The sequence below is a fragment of the Macadamia integrifolia genome, chromosome 4 (genome assembly GCF_013358625.1).
Source record: "Macadamia integrifolia cultivar HAES 741 chromosome 4, SCU_Mint_v3, whole genome shotgun sequence".
Classification (NCBI taxonomy): Eukaryota; Viridiplantae; Streptophyta; class Magnoliopsida; order Proteales; family Proteaceae; genus Macadamia; species Macadamia integrifolia.
The window spans coordinates 8,544,305-8,562,088 of NC_056560.1; the positions used below are offsets into that span (position 1 = coordinate 8,544,305).

General features: G+C 37.7%; 2 protein-coding genes across 8 annotated transcripts in view; one reads left to right on the plus strand and one right to left on the minus strand.

Moving 5' to 3' along the window:
- The first annotated feature begins 687 nt into the window (after positions 1-687).
- LOC122076180 (B3 domain-containing protein Os01g0234100-like) lies at positions 688-5,038 on the plus strand. Of its 2 annotated transcripts, XM_042641489.1 has the most exons (7): positions 688-1,111; positions 1,416-1,599; positions 1,705-1,809; positions 2,605-2,636; positions 2,763-2,928; positions 3,030-3,236; positions 3,956-5,038. In XM_042641489.1, the coding sequence occupies exons 2-7, from the start codon at positions 1,474-1,476 to the stop codon at positions 4,721-4,723; spliced, it is 1,404 nt and encodes a 467-aa protein (XP_042497423.1). In that variant the 5' UTR covers positions 688-1,111; positions 1,416-1,473; the 3' UTR covers positions 4,724-5,038. The 2 variants fall into 2 exon arrangements, with proteins under 2 accessions (XP_042497423.1, XP_042497424.1); XM_042641490.1 differs by lacking the exon at positions 688-1,111 and having other exon boundaries at positions 1,390-1,599.
- Positions 5,039-6,812: 1,774 nt separating this feature from the next.
- LOC122076805 (serine/threonine-protein kinase ATM) overlaps positions 6,813-17,784 on the minus strand; it is an 85,815-nt gene continuing 74,843 nt past the window's right edge. For 4 of the 6 annotated variants that reach the window (XM_042642376.1, XM_042642375.1, XM_042642377.1 and 1 more), the window contains 15 exons: positions 17,640-17,780; positions 17,467-17,523; positions 17,262-17,321; positions 12,882-12,976; positions 12,662-12,770; positions 11,931-12,020; positions 10,327-10,406; positions 10,146-10,224; positions 9,349-9,395; positions 9,159-9,258; positions 8,300-8,431; positions 8,081-8,215; positions 7,929-7,994; positions 7,385-7,528; positions 6,813-7,071 (listed from right to left, as the gene is read on the minus strand). In XM_042642376.1, coding sequence (XP_042498310.1) covers positions 6,994-7,071; positions 7,385-7,528; positions 7,929-7,994; positions 8,081-8,215; positions 8,300-8,431; positions 9,159-9,258; positions 9,349-9,395; positions 10,146-10,224; positions 10,327-10,406; positions 11,931-12,020; positions 12,662-12,770; positions 12,882-12,976; positions 17,262-17,321; positions 17,467-17,523; positions 17,640-17,780 — 1,413 coding nt within the window. In that variant the 3' untranslated portion in view covers positions 6,813-6,993. Of the gene's footprint in view, positions 7,072-7,384; positions 7,529-7,928; positions 7,995-8,080; positions 8,216-8,299; positions 8,432-9,158; positions 9,259-9,348; positions 9,396-10,145; positions 10,225-10,326; positions 10,407-11,930; positions 12,021-12,555; positions 12,771-12,881; positions 12,977-16,824; positions 17,168-17,261; positions 17,322-17,466; positions 17,524-17,639; positions 17,781-17,784 lie in introns of those variants that run through there. The other 2 variants (XR_006139585.1, XM_042642379.1) reach the window with 2 other exon arrangements.

Below are 17,784 nucleotides of genomic sequence, written 5' to 3' on the forward strand. Positions count from 1 at the left end.
CCTTTGTTATCTTCCAACTCATATTTATGATAAGAAAGCATATTTGATTCGGCATCAGATTGGGTATCTGATTGTTTAGAAGACTGCGTGGAATCATAGTTTCTAAAAAGTTGAGGATTATAAGGAGGATATTCAGAAATTGAATTCATTCCTTGGACAGGAGATGACGAAGAAGATCCTTCACCGAGGGTAGAAAATGAAAATCTTCTTTTGAGATATAGAGTATCTCCAGAAGCCAAGATATCAAAGGTTTGGGGAATTCTTGGCGGTGCTAGAGGTTTTGGCAAGATGTCTGTCAAAAGCCAGTTTTCTGGGATCTTTAAGTCATGCCAATTTAAGAGCCTAGGTTCTAACTTTGTTTCATAAGCACGAGGTTCAAAGATCTCAACAATTCTTTTATCAGCTGGTTGTAGCTTTGTATAAGTCATGTTAGTAAGTTCATGAAGACATTTCCATGAGACTGCAAGGTTGTAACTTCCGGATCTCATGTCTAAATTTTGGGTTTTGATCTTCAGAATTAATGAATCACAAATTGTAGGGTCTGTGATAGAGACATAATAGTTTGGTTTGATTTTGAACCAAGTATGGCCATGTTCATTGGATGGTATTGGTGTGTGAGAGAGAGAGAGAGAGAGAGAGAGAGAGAGAGAGGGGTCTTCAAGGTCCCGTTTTCAAATCACTGTTTTCCCTTCACTGGCAGAAGTTTGACAGTTCTCTGCGGGAGGTAGAAGCAAGCCAGTGGCTTTGTTGGAAATTACAAGAATAGCTTTGTAGTCCTTAAATTATTTCAGGAGTTCTACTGTGCCTATTAGACCCTCATTTGATGGACTTCGTGACAGGTCATAATTTGGCTGAAGGGCATAGTTGATAGACAAAACGTTTTTTTTTCTTTCTTAAAACCTTTGTATCAGCAGTCCCAATGCTCTCTGATGACGTATTCGCCCACAAATTTTTGAAATGCAAATCAAAAGATGAAAACCAGCCACATAACGGGCAACAACTCAAATTCTTGGAGAGACGTTGGTTGCTCTGTGGCCTCTCTGCTTCTGTATCATCGTCCAGAAGCTAAGAACCTGAAGAGAACAATTTCAGCACCGTCAGTCCACTACAGGTTTGGAACCCAGCTCAGAGAAGCTCTGTTCCGTTCTGTTCTGTAACCATTGTTTCAACCTGCAGTGAATGCTCAGAGAAGCTTTGTTCCATTCTGCTCTACTCTTGTTGTCATTGTTTCACTTTCTTTCTCTGTTTTTTTAAGAGGGTTGAAGAGGACCCATGACTGGAACAATGGTTTCAGTCCAGGACTCCAGGGACATCAAGGGAATGGGTTGAACCTTCAGTTATATCAGACTTCCCCAACCCACCTTTTAATTTGCATTTTTTTTTTATGTACTTGGAAGTTTCAAAACTGTTTGCAGGTGATTGAGAACAAGGAAAAAAGGAGAGACAGAGAAAGTTGCTGCTAGTGTGGCAGAAATGGCAGTGGAGGATGAGATTGAAAAGAAGCCTGAACTTCTGGATCTTTATAAAAGCCAGAATAGCATGGAAGATCAAAAAACTCAGGCCCAGTTCTCTCAAGCTCGGAAACTAGAGTCTCCTCAAGTACCAAACCCGTCTATGCTCCTTCTTCTTATGCAGCTGTTAGTGATTTTCTTTCCTGTAGTTTAAGTATGGCACTGCTTTATTGTTCTTTCCTGTTTTATTTAGTATTATACAAGAAAGAAACAGAGTGGGAGAAAGGCAAAGCTGTTTTGGGTCAGGAAAAGATATTCTGCTCCTCCAGCTTCACTTTGTTCTCTTGATCATTTGCAGGTCAGTCTTGAGTCTCGTGACTTCTGAAAGCCCCTTCTCTTTATCTCCTTTTTCTTACACGTTACATGTCTTGAAATTACTCTATTGCTGTGACCTTTTTACCCATTATCATCTCTTTACGAATATATAATACACAGTCTCATTCTTGTTAAGCTGGAAATTGTTTTCCTTCTATCAGACAATTTTACCCTCCCTAAGCTTCAGTTGCAGCTGCAACACCATTCTTTGTTTCTTCACCATTTTGCCTCCTTGCTATACTTCGGTAGTGTTGCTGCTGCTGCTGCTTTAGGTGTACAAGGGGGATTGTAGGCTAATTAGGAGAACCATTCTTGTACGGTGCCTGATCCACACTTGGAATCCACTCAATCTCTCTCTTCTTACAACAGGCTTTCACATTGAGTGGATTCCAAGTGTGGATCAGACACAGTACGAGAATGGTCTTGTACAAGGATCTGATCCAAACTCGTTAATTAGCAGCTGATGTGAGACTTAACTCCCTATAACGTTTCCGTCCCAAAAGTTCGAACTTATAGGTTGAGGGATTCCTAGGTGTGTAAGTGGGGTTGTAGGCTAATTAGTAGCCGAAGTGGCACTAAACTCCCAACATCTTTTGTGCGAGTGATTTTGTGTCTTTTCCTCCTTGTGTGTGAAACTGTGATTGATTTCATTCCTACACATCCATAAGGCTCATCCCTTATAATGAATTATGCCATTTTGTACTTAATGCAGTTTTAGTTATACCTTTGAGAACTAAAACGTTTTAATTTGACGTCCATATATTTGATAATTGAACAGGCAGTCGCACAAAAAGAGAGTATGAGAAGCCAGTGAGTATTTCTGAATCACTGTTAATATTTTTCTGGTTGTAATATTTGACTGTTGTCAGTTGCAGTTTCATTTTCTTATGTTGAACTATTACACATGAATGTAATAATCCTGCTTCCTGTAATTAGAAGCTGTAAGCGAAAGAGGGCTACAATCAATCAGTTATATGCATCTGACAAAGCTTACTTACGGGTTATGGAGCGAGTTAAGGAGGTTCAATCGAACCTAGAAACCGGAATGCCTAATTTTGCCAAACTTATGCTTCGGTCTCATGTTACTCTAGGTTTTTGGCTGGTGAGCTCAAACTCCTACTGTAATACAAAAATTTAATGAATAAGGAAGGATTTGTTTCCCCTTGCTGGTATAATTTGGAAGCATTTGTTTTTGTTATATAGGGACTTCCTGTTAGATTCTGCAAGTTGAACTTACCCAAAGAAGATTGCATCCTTACCTTAGTAGATGATGGTGGGAAAGAGTACGACACAAGGTACCTTGCTGACAAGACAGGGCTCAGTGGTGGATGGAAGGGGTTCTCTATTGCACACAATTTGGCTGAGGGAGATGCAGTTGTCTTCCAATTAATTAAGGCTACCAAATTCAAGGTGATGGATTGGGCTCAAATAGTTACATCTCTGTAGACTTGTCATGCACCTGTGAAAATTGGAATTGGTTCTAAAGCTTGAGTTTTTCTTATGGTTGTGCTGAGTCATGGCTATATTAGATTCCTAATTTGACTGACCTAAAGCTTATAGGGTTCATTGGCACAGCCAGTCTTCTATAGATTTTAGAAGATTGTTTTCTCAATATATTTTCTTGAAAGGCTAAAATATGTCCTTTTCCACCAGTGGCATGTCTGTTAACCTGGTTGACTTATGTGGGTTAAATCTTCTTTCACCTTTCTTTACATTACATATAGGCTTCATTGGCACAGCCAGTCTTGTACAGATTTTAGAAGATTGTTTTCTCAATATATTTTCTTGAAAGGCTGAAATATGTCCTTTTCCACCAGTGGCATGTCTGTTAACCTGGTTGGCTTATGTGGGTTTATGAATCTCCTTTCACCTTTCTTTACATCACATATCAATTATCATGTTGAATTTCTAATGTTGTGTTGAATATTCCACTGGGGGGAGGGGAGAACACTTCCTTTTCTTCTCTTGCATTTGTAATGGGATGCTGCTAATTCTGTGGTTTTCAAACTTAATTACATTTTGTACTTATTTCTCCAATCCAACCTGCCTAAGAATTCTAATGATATACATTGTGTACTTAATTCTGTGGTTTTCTTCTTCTTTTCTTTCTTTATTTATTTTTTACATAGGTATACATTATAAGGGCAAAGAATTTAGAAGTTGATGAGGGAGATGGAAAGCATTCAAGATCTTACCCTGTATCTCTTCTTCAAGAGAATAATCAAAATGCTTCCCCTCCAGAATCTGTTTCTAACAACGGCTCACCAGTAGGAGAACAGTTTGAAAACGACAGCAAAGAAGTTGGCTCAGACGTTTTGGCTGGTATCAGAATGTCAGCAGCACCTGTGGAATTTAAAGATGTGAAAATCTTTGATAATTTTTCCATTATAGTGAATGATTTGATTTTAGACTCTCAGTTTCCTGAACATGTTCGAGTTAAGTACTATGAGCTCTGCTGCAGTCAGAAGGCTTTCCTTCATGATCAGCTTCTTGAAGGCATCAACTGTAAGTTGATCACTGGAATAATTTCTGAGATTGTCAATGTGGCTGATGCCATTCGAGCTTGCAAACTTACTACCTCTCAGAATGACCTTAAATCTTGGGACAAAAGCTTAAATGCCTTTGAGCAACTGGGCATGAATGTTGGCTTTTTACGAGCTCGACTGCACCGGCTTATAAGCCTCGCCTTTGAGTCAGAAGGGGCAATGGACTCAAAAATATACAACAAAGCTATGCTTAAAAGGGCTTGTTTGGAAGAGGAGATGAAAAATCTTGAAGTGAAATGTATGGAATTAATAGAGGTTCATGCACGTAATGACAAAGAAATTGAGAGACTGAAGTTGAAGGTTGACAGACATGAGATGAAGTTTCAGTCAGAGGTTCGAGCTCCTTGGTGACATTCTTTGTGAATTGTCTTGTGCATTTTCTTCCTTTTTGAGTATCCAGTGCAGTTAGTAATTAAGCTGACATAATTATATGAAGTCAAGGAGTCTTGCAAAAACATTTTTTTTGTGGATTATGATGCTAGAAGTATATTTTTTGGAATACATATATATATATATATATATATTTATGTCGATCAGCAATGTAACTTCTGATGGATCTGTCTATATCTACACTGTCTTCATGTAAATGAGACTGACTAAATCAATGTCAATGGAAGGTTGTAAATTTTGAAGAACGACTAAATCAATGGATTGTTGGAGCTCTCACTCTTTCTCTTTCTCGAGTAGCAGAAAATGCCATTCTAGTTTCAGAAAAATGTCCTGTCATCCTTACCAGAAAATGCCATTCTAGTTTCAAGTTGCTTTGCCACAGAAGCTTGGAATAGAAATAATGGATTGAAATAAGCAACCCCCCCGCCCGCCCACCCGCCCGCCCGCCCGCCCGCCAGAAGATCCATTGGACCTATGGCAAGGTAAACCCACTTTATTGGTTCTGCCAAATCGCCACTTCATTATTTTTTTTTAATGTTGATTATAAGATCCCTCACTGTTTCAAACAGATATTAGCTTGAACCTAAGAAACTAAATGCTTTGAGCGTGATTGATCATGCACAATATAATGTTGTTCTTATGAAACTACAGAGAAGCACTATATGACCTTCATTGCTAACACTGAAATTTTCCAGCCTGCATCCATCCTCGGCTCTTCATGCAGGATCTCATATTTAGAACACCTTTATGACAAGGCTTACAGATTATATGCCAAGCCATCTAGTAGTACACGTTTGCTAAGAAAGCCTGCAAGTAGTGATTCTATGGTATTCATAACTAATTTACTTGCACTGACATAGGCAAAACACAAGCGCATACAGCAAACCTGATCAGACGGTCTCTCAGTCCATCTAGCATCTGCTTATAAGGTATCTCAGAACCGAGTACTATTTTACTCAGTTTTTTATGTCAATAAACATTTTCAAAGATTTTAATACATTTTTTTCCTTGATTATCAAAAAAATATTCATAGATGTGTTAATGACCTGGATTGTTGGGAGGGCATTCAAATAACCTTAACCTTGTTACCCCATCCCTTACTCTAGATGTAGCCAACACATAAACTTCCCAAGGATTGATCATTCAATTATCATAACTAGTAGTAGCTTTAATATAGAAACGAAGGAAGTTTGCTGGGGGCTTTGTAATTATTGAAATTTAATATAATTCTTCTGCCCATATGGATTGTGGATTCTTAGGGTCAGCACAAGAGGTCGAAGCAAGGATCATCAAGTAAGGAATTGATTGGGAGTTGCCTTTGGGAATCTATATATTTGGTCTGATGTCATACATATATCCCAAGCAAGGGTCCTCTGTTCACATGTCAAATTTCAGCACAAATAGAATTCAACAAGTGATAAAATAAAGCTTTGAAAAATCCAAACATAACGCAGGGATGACATGAATGTTTGCATACAACCACAACATACTGAATTTCACATGTTACCATCTACAGTCCATAAGACAAGGTGATGATTGATTCCGAGAACGAGTTCTTGCCATTGATTTTTCTTTTGTTTTCACCTCTCAGATAACTTTTTATAAGGGCGCAGACTTTATGACATGCTTCCGAACAAGATCAATGGAGACTGACATTCAACAATTTATACCAACCTGTAAACTGGGGATTGTTGATTCTTTCATTGCCATTGTGAAACAGTTGGAGAGATAAAGGGACAACCTGTTGCATCAGAACCCAACAACAGAATAACTTGAAAGCATGACCTTTATTCATATCCCTTCTTACATTTCTACTAGACATGTCATACCAGATACCACCTAATTATAATATTTCCATGAATCTCTAGTTTTGTAGATCATAAGTATTCCAGGTATCAAATCTGCCCTCAACGCTGTTTTCCATTAGAGAGAGAGAGAACGCAGAATTTTCGTACAATATCTGTCCCCCTGCCCCCTTTTCTTTTTCTTTTTTTTTTGGGGGGGGGGGGGAGGGGGAATCTTTTGATATTCCTATACCATTATCAGCAGATACAAAAAAGATGAAAACTCTCATGATATATGGCAGCAACAACATCCAATACAGACTCAAATGACAAAATCGGGAGGGAAAAGAGAAAAAGAAAAGAAAGAACAAATACAATTCCCCATAGGAAGTTCTCCTGTACAATGTGTATGGTTGCCAGAGCTGCCATAGCTGATAACGCTAGTTATCACAACCAAGCTCCCCATCCAGGAAAGAGTTGACACAAACGTTCTGAATCAATTGCATCTTGGATAAGTTGTTGGACCTACAATGAAGAAACCATAAGAACAATCAGTGCAATTTACTCATCATCTCAAATCATCTTTATAGGTCTTCTCTTCCCAATAATGTTGTGATGCTCATGAGGCAAAAGGTAACACATGGGTTCTCCAGAAAAAAAAAAGAGGAAACACATGGGTGTGAAGGTGATGCAAATCAATTTGAGGTTTTTCTGACCCAAAACTCTAAGCCTACAAATCTAAAAAAAATAAAGCAAATCCCTCACGCTCTTGAACACTATGCTACAAAATGTAGGAGAAACACCATGAATGAGCGCAAATTGAAAACCAGAAAATTACCTGACCATGCACACTTCTCATTTCACCCTCTTCATACCCATCCAGCTTTTGTTTGACACGCATCAATGCACGTGCTGCATCCTTGTTCCCTTCATATACATCTTGCGACTCTTGCAAACTTGAGTCAATATCATCATCTGTTTCCTGAGATGAGTAAGAAAAACAGATCACATGGGAAAAAATAGGTTGCAGCCAGGATTGGCCTGGCCACTGGTCATATTTCAGAGCCAAATTCAATCATATACGTCCCATTTTGTTGGCATTTTCACTTTATTTTCAGCCTCCATTTAATTTCAACCACTTCTCAAAAAAATCTCATATTTTCAACTATTTTTTCATTGAATTTCAGAACTTTATTTCTCCGCATGGCAACCTCCATCATAGCACCCTCCGCCTTACCTACCCACCAAATTTGGACCCCACCTAATCTGCCATGTGGCAGATATTAGGGACACCTAGGGAAGACCTTCCTAGCCAGACCATGCAGGAAACCAGAGCCGACGATAAAAGTAATTCACCACTTGAAGTCGAGTTTTCAAATTACCTTTTGACGCTGCAAAGCCTTCAGAGGTGAGAGAGCCCACTTATAAAGTGGGTCATGGATAAAAACCTGCAAAGCAGTTTCCATCACTTATTAAGAAATAGCTATGATTGACAATTGCTTATTACAAGTAATATTTTGCACGATGATTATACTTCAATGATAGTAAGTAGTGCTTCCTTATTCGCCCTCATAACAGAGAGAGTTTCCTCACAACATCTTCTGAAAACACCCTCCACACCAGTGACTCCCATACCATCTATGATGTCTCTTGTAAGCCTAAATGGTACCTGCCAAGATGGTCAAAAGAACTCATGGATATGAAGGCTGTCCAAGAAAATATTCAACAGACAGAAGAACAAAATTAGACAAACCCGCTCTGGTGTTTTGAGCATTAGACCCTGCTCAAAGGCAACACCAAGATCAATGTGAACTACTTCTGCAGTGGCTTGATCAATGAGAATATTGAACGAATGTCGGTCTCCTAGTCCAACAATGTAACCAACCTGAATCCAAAGCAAATGTTTTCAGTGCTAGACTAATTTGAGTTGATTATCCACCTGTTCACATGCAGAAGTACAAGAGACTGCAAAATTATTCTCAAATGAAATAATGAAGCTATATGGGTAATGGGTCCATCCATGAATATTGAAGCTTTAATTGGGTATGCCATCTCAAAAGCCAGTGCACTCGATATATGGAGACCACAACTCATACACAGCTATTCTAATACTAGTCCTCGCTCTAGGAAGTAGGAACCATAATAACAGTTATAAGATTAGGAAAGAGTCAGAAGATCAGTATGACTTTTTCAACACTTAAGATGTTTTTCTAAGAGAGGGATTTTTCGTCAAACTGCAAAAGATAGAAACAGAAAGATGCAAGAGTGAAAGGAAACTCGGGGAAAATGGGCTCTTCTATGAAGGAGAAAGTAAAGAACTCTTGTTTATTTTCACATATCTATGCACCAGCATGGAACTTCTTATTTGCAGTTGGAATGAATCATGATAAATAATAAAGAAGAGTCAGTGGAAGTATGGTTCCATAACATCATATAAAGTGCGATCCATCATATATGTAATGTGTCATTCTTTTAAAGAATTTGTATTTGAATCTAGCTAAAAAACAAGGTAGGTCATAGATAATACGAAGATTGTTTCAACAAAGCAACAATTCCTGAAGCTGAAATTCGAAATATCAGGGGCAAAGTTAAGATTGTATAATAAAGCTCACCATTGAACTAGCTGCTACACTTCGTGAGTAAGAAAGTCTCTTCTCAAACCAATCAGCAGGTCGGAAGAATCTCTCCAAGAAAAAGTAGTGCATGACAGGTCTGCATGCATTTAATCCAATGAAGAAGTTAGATCTACTGAAAATAAAAATTTAAAATGTAGGAAACATGAGCAGACAGAAAGGGATTAACCTGAAGTTCTCGCAGACTTTATGAAATGCCGCTCGCTTGTCCTTTTCCTATATAAAAGACATGCATATTTACAATTAGGTTTACTCGCAAAGTATCCCTAGACATTCATGTTTGAAAAGTTAGAACTCTCTACTAGGGACTCTTTTTGGAAAGTAGGAGCTCTCAATTAGGGACTCTTTTTGGAATGCACCATAGATCTCCCAAACTAAAGGATAGATTATACTGGTTAATACTGACACACAAATGCATTGTATGCAACATGGACAGCTCAAACTGCCTGCTAGCCATCCAGTGCACTGTTAGATGGTTCATAAGCCACCTAACCACATATGAGGAGAAAGATTCATATGGAACGACATCACATTAAGAATTCATAAATGGCATAATGAAAATTAGCTTGAACAATCGTTTAACTCTCAAACAGGTTATGCTTGATGGTGTAAGAAAACAAATTGATTACAGCTTGAAATACAAAGAAAAGATAGTGGCTAAAAGTGTACACACCCACTTCGGTTCTGTAACGGATGCAATAGAAAGTTTAGATACCATATGCTCTTAAAATATAGTTGAATTAACTATAAATATTATGGTTCCTAATCACATCAGTAGGTACAAGGGGGCTCTATTGCTTGAGGTGGCCTGGGTTAACATAGGCCTATTTTAAGTGCTGGGTTTTTGAGAATCGTAGGAAAATGTTTGAAGTCAATATATTTTGATAAAGTGTAATTTAGGTTTGTTCACTTCATATTTCTCAAACCGTCCTGGTTAAACCAGATGCATGAGGTAATGGCACTTGCATTTATCATTTTCCCCTGGCATTCCATGTACGACCAGTCTCCTATCCCATAACACCCATGGGCTCCTCCGCTCCTCGAGCTGAAAGAGATAAAGACATGACTTAATTAAGGTAATCAAAGCATGTCTCACAAAATCTAGCATGCATATACGGGAAATGTACCAATAATGGGTTTAACTGACCTTCCAATAAGATATTCACCGAGTGGAATTGTGCCATCAACCCATTCAAGAACACCGGCACTTGGGGTAAAAGGAACAACCTGTTCATTAACAACTATGCAAATGAACAAACTAAATGTGGATGGTCAAAAGCATTCAAGAGATGAAAACTCAAAAAAAAAAAAAAAAAAAAAAAAAAAAAAAGAAGAAGAAGAAGAAGAAGAAGAAAAAAAAAAATTGTGAGGAAAACTAATCCGATTCAACTGGGAGTCCATCCCTAGTTGAAACTGAAATATACCACCGAAGTATGGTACATTTCAGTGAAAAAACTGAACATTGAGGACCCCTCAATTCACATGCCATTTCGTTTTGACAAGGGTCGAAACCAAAATATGCCTTCGAAATTTCGGACTATGTTTGTAAGCGAGATGAGGAAATATCTGTCTCGCAAAAGAAGTGGATGGACAGAGAATTTATCTGAAGACCACCACAAATCTAAGAGAATTTATTTGAAGAATACAAATCAAATCAATGACTTTTGCTGTAAAGTATTTCAAACACCATTTGTGTGCTATAATCTACCAAGTAAATGTCTTGTTTGGGGAATAAGGGTTTTTTTTTTTTGCCAAAATTAAAGAAGATTTCATCACTGAAACAAAAATTCTGTCCAAGTATGTATCTGTATAACCAGTACTATCACCACATTTACAAAAGCTCACAAAGGATTCAAAAAACAGTGTAGAAATGTATCCTATCCAGAGGAATCCTTGGACGCCCAAAGCCCATTCCATCAAATAATGACCAATATCAGATGTTACACGTACACAGCTCTAAATTTATTTTTAAAAATAGTTCTTATTTTCCCAGACTTCCCAAGATATACATAGGGGATTAGCTCCCACAAAATGTTCCTTGTGGAGCACATAGAGTAGTAACTCAGGAGGTAAACATCCATTTTGAGTGTTTTAATTCAACTCACTGACCCCTGAACAAAAAAAGTGCAGAGTTACTGTGAGAATGCCCTATGATGAGATATGGTTCCTGACATGTTTATGTAGTTTGGTCTAACTGCTACAGATTCAGTGTGTCCTACAGTCACCACCCTGACCCAACCCCTCATTCACCATCCCCACCCCCTCAAGAAAAAAAGAGGGGGGGGGGGGGGGGAGTGGAAAAGATCACATTTTTCCAGGATATTGTTTTTGTTTCATGGATTCAATTGTGCATTTCTACAGTTCTTTTATAGGAAATCTCATCTTGAAGTGACTCTGAAGACCTTGCTAGACATGTCGATCTATAAAACCACAGTTAATGTCAGGAAAAAAGGAAAAGTATTATTGGCTTATTGCCAAGAAGCCAGCAGAGAAAATAGCTCATATCTTACTAGCATATATGATAAAAGTAAATGATAAGTATGACATGCTTTAAAATTGTTAAGAACCACTCAATTTGGTTCTTGATGTAAAGGAATTTACTAAAAAAATAAATAAAAAATTCCAACAGCAGCAAACAATATGGATTGATTGGCAAGAAGAATCCTGTTCATTCTATTTTATCCCTAGTGTATCTTCCACCAAACAACATGGATTGATTTTTCTTAGATTTGGGGGGGAAAAAAAAAAAACCTTGTATGTGCGTATTCGTAATCTTCTCTGCTGTGTATCACGATGATTCTGTAAAAAGGTGTTTACTAAACCAAAAAATTGTTCCATAACCTGCAAAAAGTCCAATGATAGCAGTAATAACTTTGGTCAGATTCTGTAAAAAGGTGTTCACTAAACCAAAAAATTGTTCCATTAAGCTGCACAAAGATCCAATGATAGCAGTTATACTTTTGGTCACTTACAGAAGGACAATAAAAAATGTTATAATTTGATTATTGAAATAAAAGAATAAAGAAGCAAGTAAGTTATAATGTTGATAATGTAGGGTAATACATGGACCTATCTAGCATCCACACAGACTTCCTACCAAAATTGGATTGAATAAGGCCCAAAAATCGATTATGTGCCAGGAATGGCATCTTAGGTGGTAGATGAGAGACTCCACATATAGTCCACATCACCTACCACACGGAAAAATAAATCTAACAAATGGTCAAGAAATCCAAATCATAGAGGACCACCAAATGTGACATGTGGCCAATCCAAAGAGTCACTAGTGCTAGAATGGCTAAATCATAGCTAAACTTGCTAAGGTGGCACATAGACGCAAACACACATGCACAGGCAATCCAAGGGGTCCTCTAACCATCGCTCCATGTGGCTCAAATTAGTGGGTTGCCTTGCTAAGCCTTGTAGGGTGGGTGATCTACTCAAAACACATATGCGCACACACAAAAGAAATTGTATCATACGGCATCTTGTCTCAGGTCATCATTTCCGGATTTTGCTAGTTGACGATATTTGCAACCATCTGAGCCTATGCATTCGACCACTTTTGGGGCATTGATACCATTCATTATCCTGCATATATCACAAACATTGGACAAAACGTTAGCTGTACAAGTAGCAACACAATGAGAAAAAAATAACATACAAGGAAAGACCGTAATGTCAGTGATACTGCTTCTATACATGACCGAATCTGCTAAGCCCTTGAAGTGCGGAAAAGATCCTTCTGGATATTGACAACTACGATCCACAGGAAAAGTGGCTGTTATTACAGGCACCTGTAGGATCAGACGTAAACCAAAGAACTCAATGTTCAGAAGATTTTTTGAGAACACAAATCTGGGACCTATTAACAACGTTACATCTAACTATATAACTGACAGACAAGAAAAATCTATTTGTGGAATATTTTAAGGAATGAAACATAGAACAAGTTTCGAAGTGCTGCCCTTATATGAATATCCCCATGAGTTTAGTGGAAATAAATCTTGTACATTAAGAATTCTACCACCAGTTTCCATTTTTCGCTTGTAACTTTCATTTCTTCATAAGAGATGATATCATTTCCCACATCAAACCAAGACATCTAGTTAGCTATGGTTCTGGAAACATGAACATCCAACATTGTTATGTACAAGCAGGCCAAAATTACAAGGGTCTGACTTTGAACCAGTTCTGTAGGAGCAGTGTGATTGGTTTGAAAGGCATTTTACCATAAAGTTTGAAGCAGTACTGTGACAAATGGCAAACCTTGATCTCAATAACCAGAACCTGGGAAGAGGAAGAATAGAAAGAGGAGGAAGAAAAGAAAGAAAATACGATGGATGGAAGAGGGAGAACTAGAGCCACAACAGGACAAAGAAGTAGATCTATTGTGGTCTAGCCCCATTACATATAATCTAATTACAATTTACAACCAAAGACTAACTAAATTAAATAGCAATGACTAATTCAGACTATGACTCAACTTAAGACTTCTCCCACTCTCGACTTAGCAGTAACACTCCCCCTCACGGTACAATATCCAATACTCCTGACTTCCATAACCCTACAGGTGTAAATAACTTTGTAACCTCATTTCCATAACCCTCAGTTTTCAACACACTACCTAAGAAATAGAATCCACTGAAGGAAAGTAATGATTTCACATAAATGCTAAAAAATGTACTGACATTTCGAAAATGACATCTCAAACGTAGGTCTCAATGGAATAACCATAAAATCAGGTTGAGACACCATTTAGATGGAAAGCAGTTTGCCTCATTATCTTTTGAGGAAAAGATACGCACACTGTCTGTGTATGGATTCTTTCCCATGCTTTCTCACAAGGAAAATGGGCCCACACATGTATTTTGTTCTTCCTATTATTTTTTATCTATTTTGAAAATGTGGGGTCCAAATGGATTGATATGTTTTTCAGACCATTAATTGGTGGCAGTGTACAGTTTCTTTCACAAGCTGGCAGCTAAGGGAAACCTCTCCCGTATCATTTCCATTTTATTATTATTCTTATTCTTTTCTTTACATCAGCAGAATCTCCAGCTCCTTTGTGTCTTCCTCTGGTTTCTGAAATTAACAAACTTTTTTTTGTTGGGACTGACAAAGTTGCTTCATCCCTCACCTCCTGAAACTTTGGTTCCTCTCCACTCTCAACCACTTAAATTATTTACCTAATCCCACGTCCCCTCACCATCTAAAAACTTTGAAAATCGAGACCACTTGAATAGAAGTATCTACTGTAAGGCTAGAGCCTTTTCTACTTCACTGTCTCTGGGAGAACCTGTAATTTGTTCCGAATCAAAGAAAGCCAAGCCGTCTTATTTGAATTACTCTCCTCCGAAGCTAGCCTTCAATGGTAGAAGCTTTTGTAACTTCAAGCCACGCACTGTTCCTACATTCAGAGCTAGCTCTACTAGATATTTCTGAAGTGTTCAAGGTTACGTTTCAGAAAACCCAAAAAATTTTGTTTCCCCCCCTTTTTCTGTTGGTTGTTGTAGAATTTAAGTGCCTGAAATTCGGTTAATTGGCATTTGGAGGGGTAAGGGAAAGTTTCTGTGAGGTTGGAGTAGGGGAAATGGTATTTGCATTGGGGTGTAAATTATATTGATGAAGTTGGCAGTCCTTTTTATCAAGTTCCCTTTGTTTTATGTTTAAAGATGAACATCATGTATTAAAAAAACACTAGATTAAGTAAGTAATCGGGATCACCGTGTTTTTGAAGTTTATTAGTATTATCTTTTGGATTCTTTGCTGCATCCGATCAACCACCTTGTATTAGTAAAAGTGACACAGGAAGGAGTGGTACAATTTCCCTGCTTTTTGGTGACGATCTTGACCCGGTTGTCTGCCGAGACTGGAATCAAGGATTCTAATGGAGCAGTATTGGCAGTGCCACCCATTATCGTACTTCCCAATGAAACCCAATGATAAACGATAAGGTAACCATATTAATGCAAGGTTCAACTCTATTAGATACATGGTTTAAAGTATCTCCGATACGATACCCTCTGATACGTATCTTAAATTTAGCTGACTGATATGGCGACCAATACTAATACTTTAATCCTTGATCTTTAACATATCTTAGTGTATTTCTGATACGATACCCTCCAATATGTATCTTAAAGTTAGCCGATCAATACGGCAACGGATACTAATACTTTAAGCCTTGGTTAAAGATGAAGAAGAAGAAAGAGAGAGAGAGAGAGGAGGCAGAGACCACATACATGATTATTATTCTTGTTCTTTTATTGTAATATGATATGCTGGTTCTTGCTGGCACAACGGCCACTGCAGGCTCTTTATCAAACTATCCGATAACAAAGAAAATGGAGAGAGGGAGAGGGAGAGGGAGATGGAAATAAAAAACATTGTGATTATTCAATGTGTGGGATAAGAACTAACATAATCTAGTTGGCATATTGATTTGACATTTCTATCCTTCTTTGTGGGATTTCAATCTATTTAATGGTATGATTCCAAATTTGTTTTAAAATCCATTTTTGCCCTTCAAGTTATTAACCTTTTGGAATAAAACAAAGTGCAATGGAATAAAGGTTTCCAATTCCAAATACACCTATAGAGATGTCATTCAGACACTTCCTATATATATAAATATTAATGATATATATATATATATATATAGAGAGAGAGAGAGATCAAAAGGCTTCAACTTGGAACAAGGAGAATAGATATTGACGATAGAACCACTCTTGAACATATATAGCAATCGTAGATGCTAGTGAGCATAGAGAGAATTCTGGTGCTATACCACCTCTTCAAGCACGCCAATCAATAGAAGCAATAGAAGAGAAAACAATCTTCATGTTGCATAAATCCAATAAAAAAGAGCCAAATAAGCGGTAGAGAATATCAACCAACAATAACAAAAACAACAACAAACTCAACCTTATCCCAACTTAAGGGGGTTGGCTACATACATCCAGACCAAACAAAGTATGTAACAACTGGGATCTAAACAGAAAAGGAGGGTGAAAAAAATAAAAATAGAAAAATAAATGAAGAATGAAAAAAAAGAAGAAGAAGAAGAAGAAAGATGAAAGATGAAAGTAAGAGGTAAGAGGACAGTCTAGCAAGCCAAGAGAATCTTAGCTAAATGGAGTTGACTACATGGATCCATGCTCTCCAATAGGCTCTATCCGCGGTCATACTTGGTACAAGACCGAAACTATGCATGTCATTCCTCACAACTTCTCCGATGGTCATAGTAGGTCTGCCCTTAGCTCTGTTAGCTCCCTCAAGCAGAATCATGTCACTCCTTCCTGGAGCATCCCAATAGGTCCTCTCCGATAGTCACAATAGTTCTGCCCCTAGCTCTGTTAGCTATTAGACATGTATAATTTTCCAATTTTAGTTTTACTGTGTTCCTATTTTATTAGTCTAAGATTTAGGAAGTAATTAGATTTTTCTATTTCAGTTTAGATTTTAATTAGGCAAGTTTTAATTCCAGTTTATCATATAAATGCATGTAACCCAAGTTATTGAATAGATTTGAGAATTGATTGAATTGAATTGTTTAGTGCCAAGATGGATACTTGAAAGGTTGTGACCTCCTTTCCCCCTCTTCCTTTGTGCGACTCCTCTCCCTCCCTTGCAACTCTGAGTTCTTTCAGGGATTTCTTCCCTTCCCCAACGGGCGCTCCATCACAGAGGCTTGGTAAACATATCACCCAACTTGTAGAGGAAAATTACTTCTCTGAATTAAATGAAAAAAGAAAGCCAATCATCCCCAATGGTTAGAAATTGTCATCCCTAAAGCATCTCTAGTTAGTATCCCTAAATCTTTGTATATGCAAGGCCAATCCATCCGTGTTAGACATCATCTATACATATCCTTTGGGTAGACAATATATAATTGGAATTTTATCGATTTCCACATATCATACTTCTCAAAACTTTCTCCCCAACAGCTGCACCTTGACTTGCTTCCTCAAAAAATATATTAAACACTGTACATTTTTAGCATGAAATTACATTTATAAAATAGATAAAACAACATTATATTTGGAACCGACGAGGCCCCAGGTTGCTAGTTGCACTTACAAGTTCGAGCTGACGAAAACTGCGGATTTCTCGCGGTAGCAGTATTTCTCTTTTAGTATCCTGTTGACATTATATCAATAGATTATTATTTCCCAAACTTATCTTTGACGGATAAATCAATCATAGCCAATGATTTGAGTTGAATTGAGAACAGAGAATATATAACCCGCTCTCAAACTAAAATAATAAGAGTTCATTGACTGACCTCTTTTTTCATCTCCAGTTCAGCAAGTTTGATGTAAATTTCAACCATTTGTTTCATCTGTCAAGGTGATCAAAGATTTGGATTTGATCTAAGTGGTAGCAAGTATAATTCCAGGACAATGGGAGCATTTAACTGATAAAATTATTTACTTCAAAAGTAGTGGAGGAAATCACCTGTCTTAAGATGGCTCCATGGCATGATGATAACTCATTTAAGAGATTTTCGGCAGCATGTTTTTTGTCCATGTCAACCACAAATGAGTTTCTGCTACGTTGCTTGTCTTTAACACGGTCACCATTTGCTAGAGCGAGAAGCTAG

Excerpts from the sequence above, each read along its gene's own strand:
- LOC122076180 (XM_042641489.1), top strand. The coding sequence starts at position 1,474 with ATGGCAGTGGAGGATGAGATTGAAAAGAAGCCTGAACTTCTGGATCTT. Across the intron at positions 2,637-2,762 it reads AAAGAGAGTATGAGAAGCCA|AAGCTGTAAGCGAAAGAGGG; the intron begins GTGAGTATTTCT and ends TCCTGTAATTAG. Across the intron at positions 2,929-3,029 it reads TTACTCTAGGTTTTTGGCTG|GGACTTCCTGTTAGATTCTG; the intron begins GTGAGCTCAAAC and ends TTTGTTATATAG.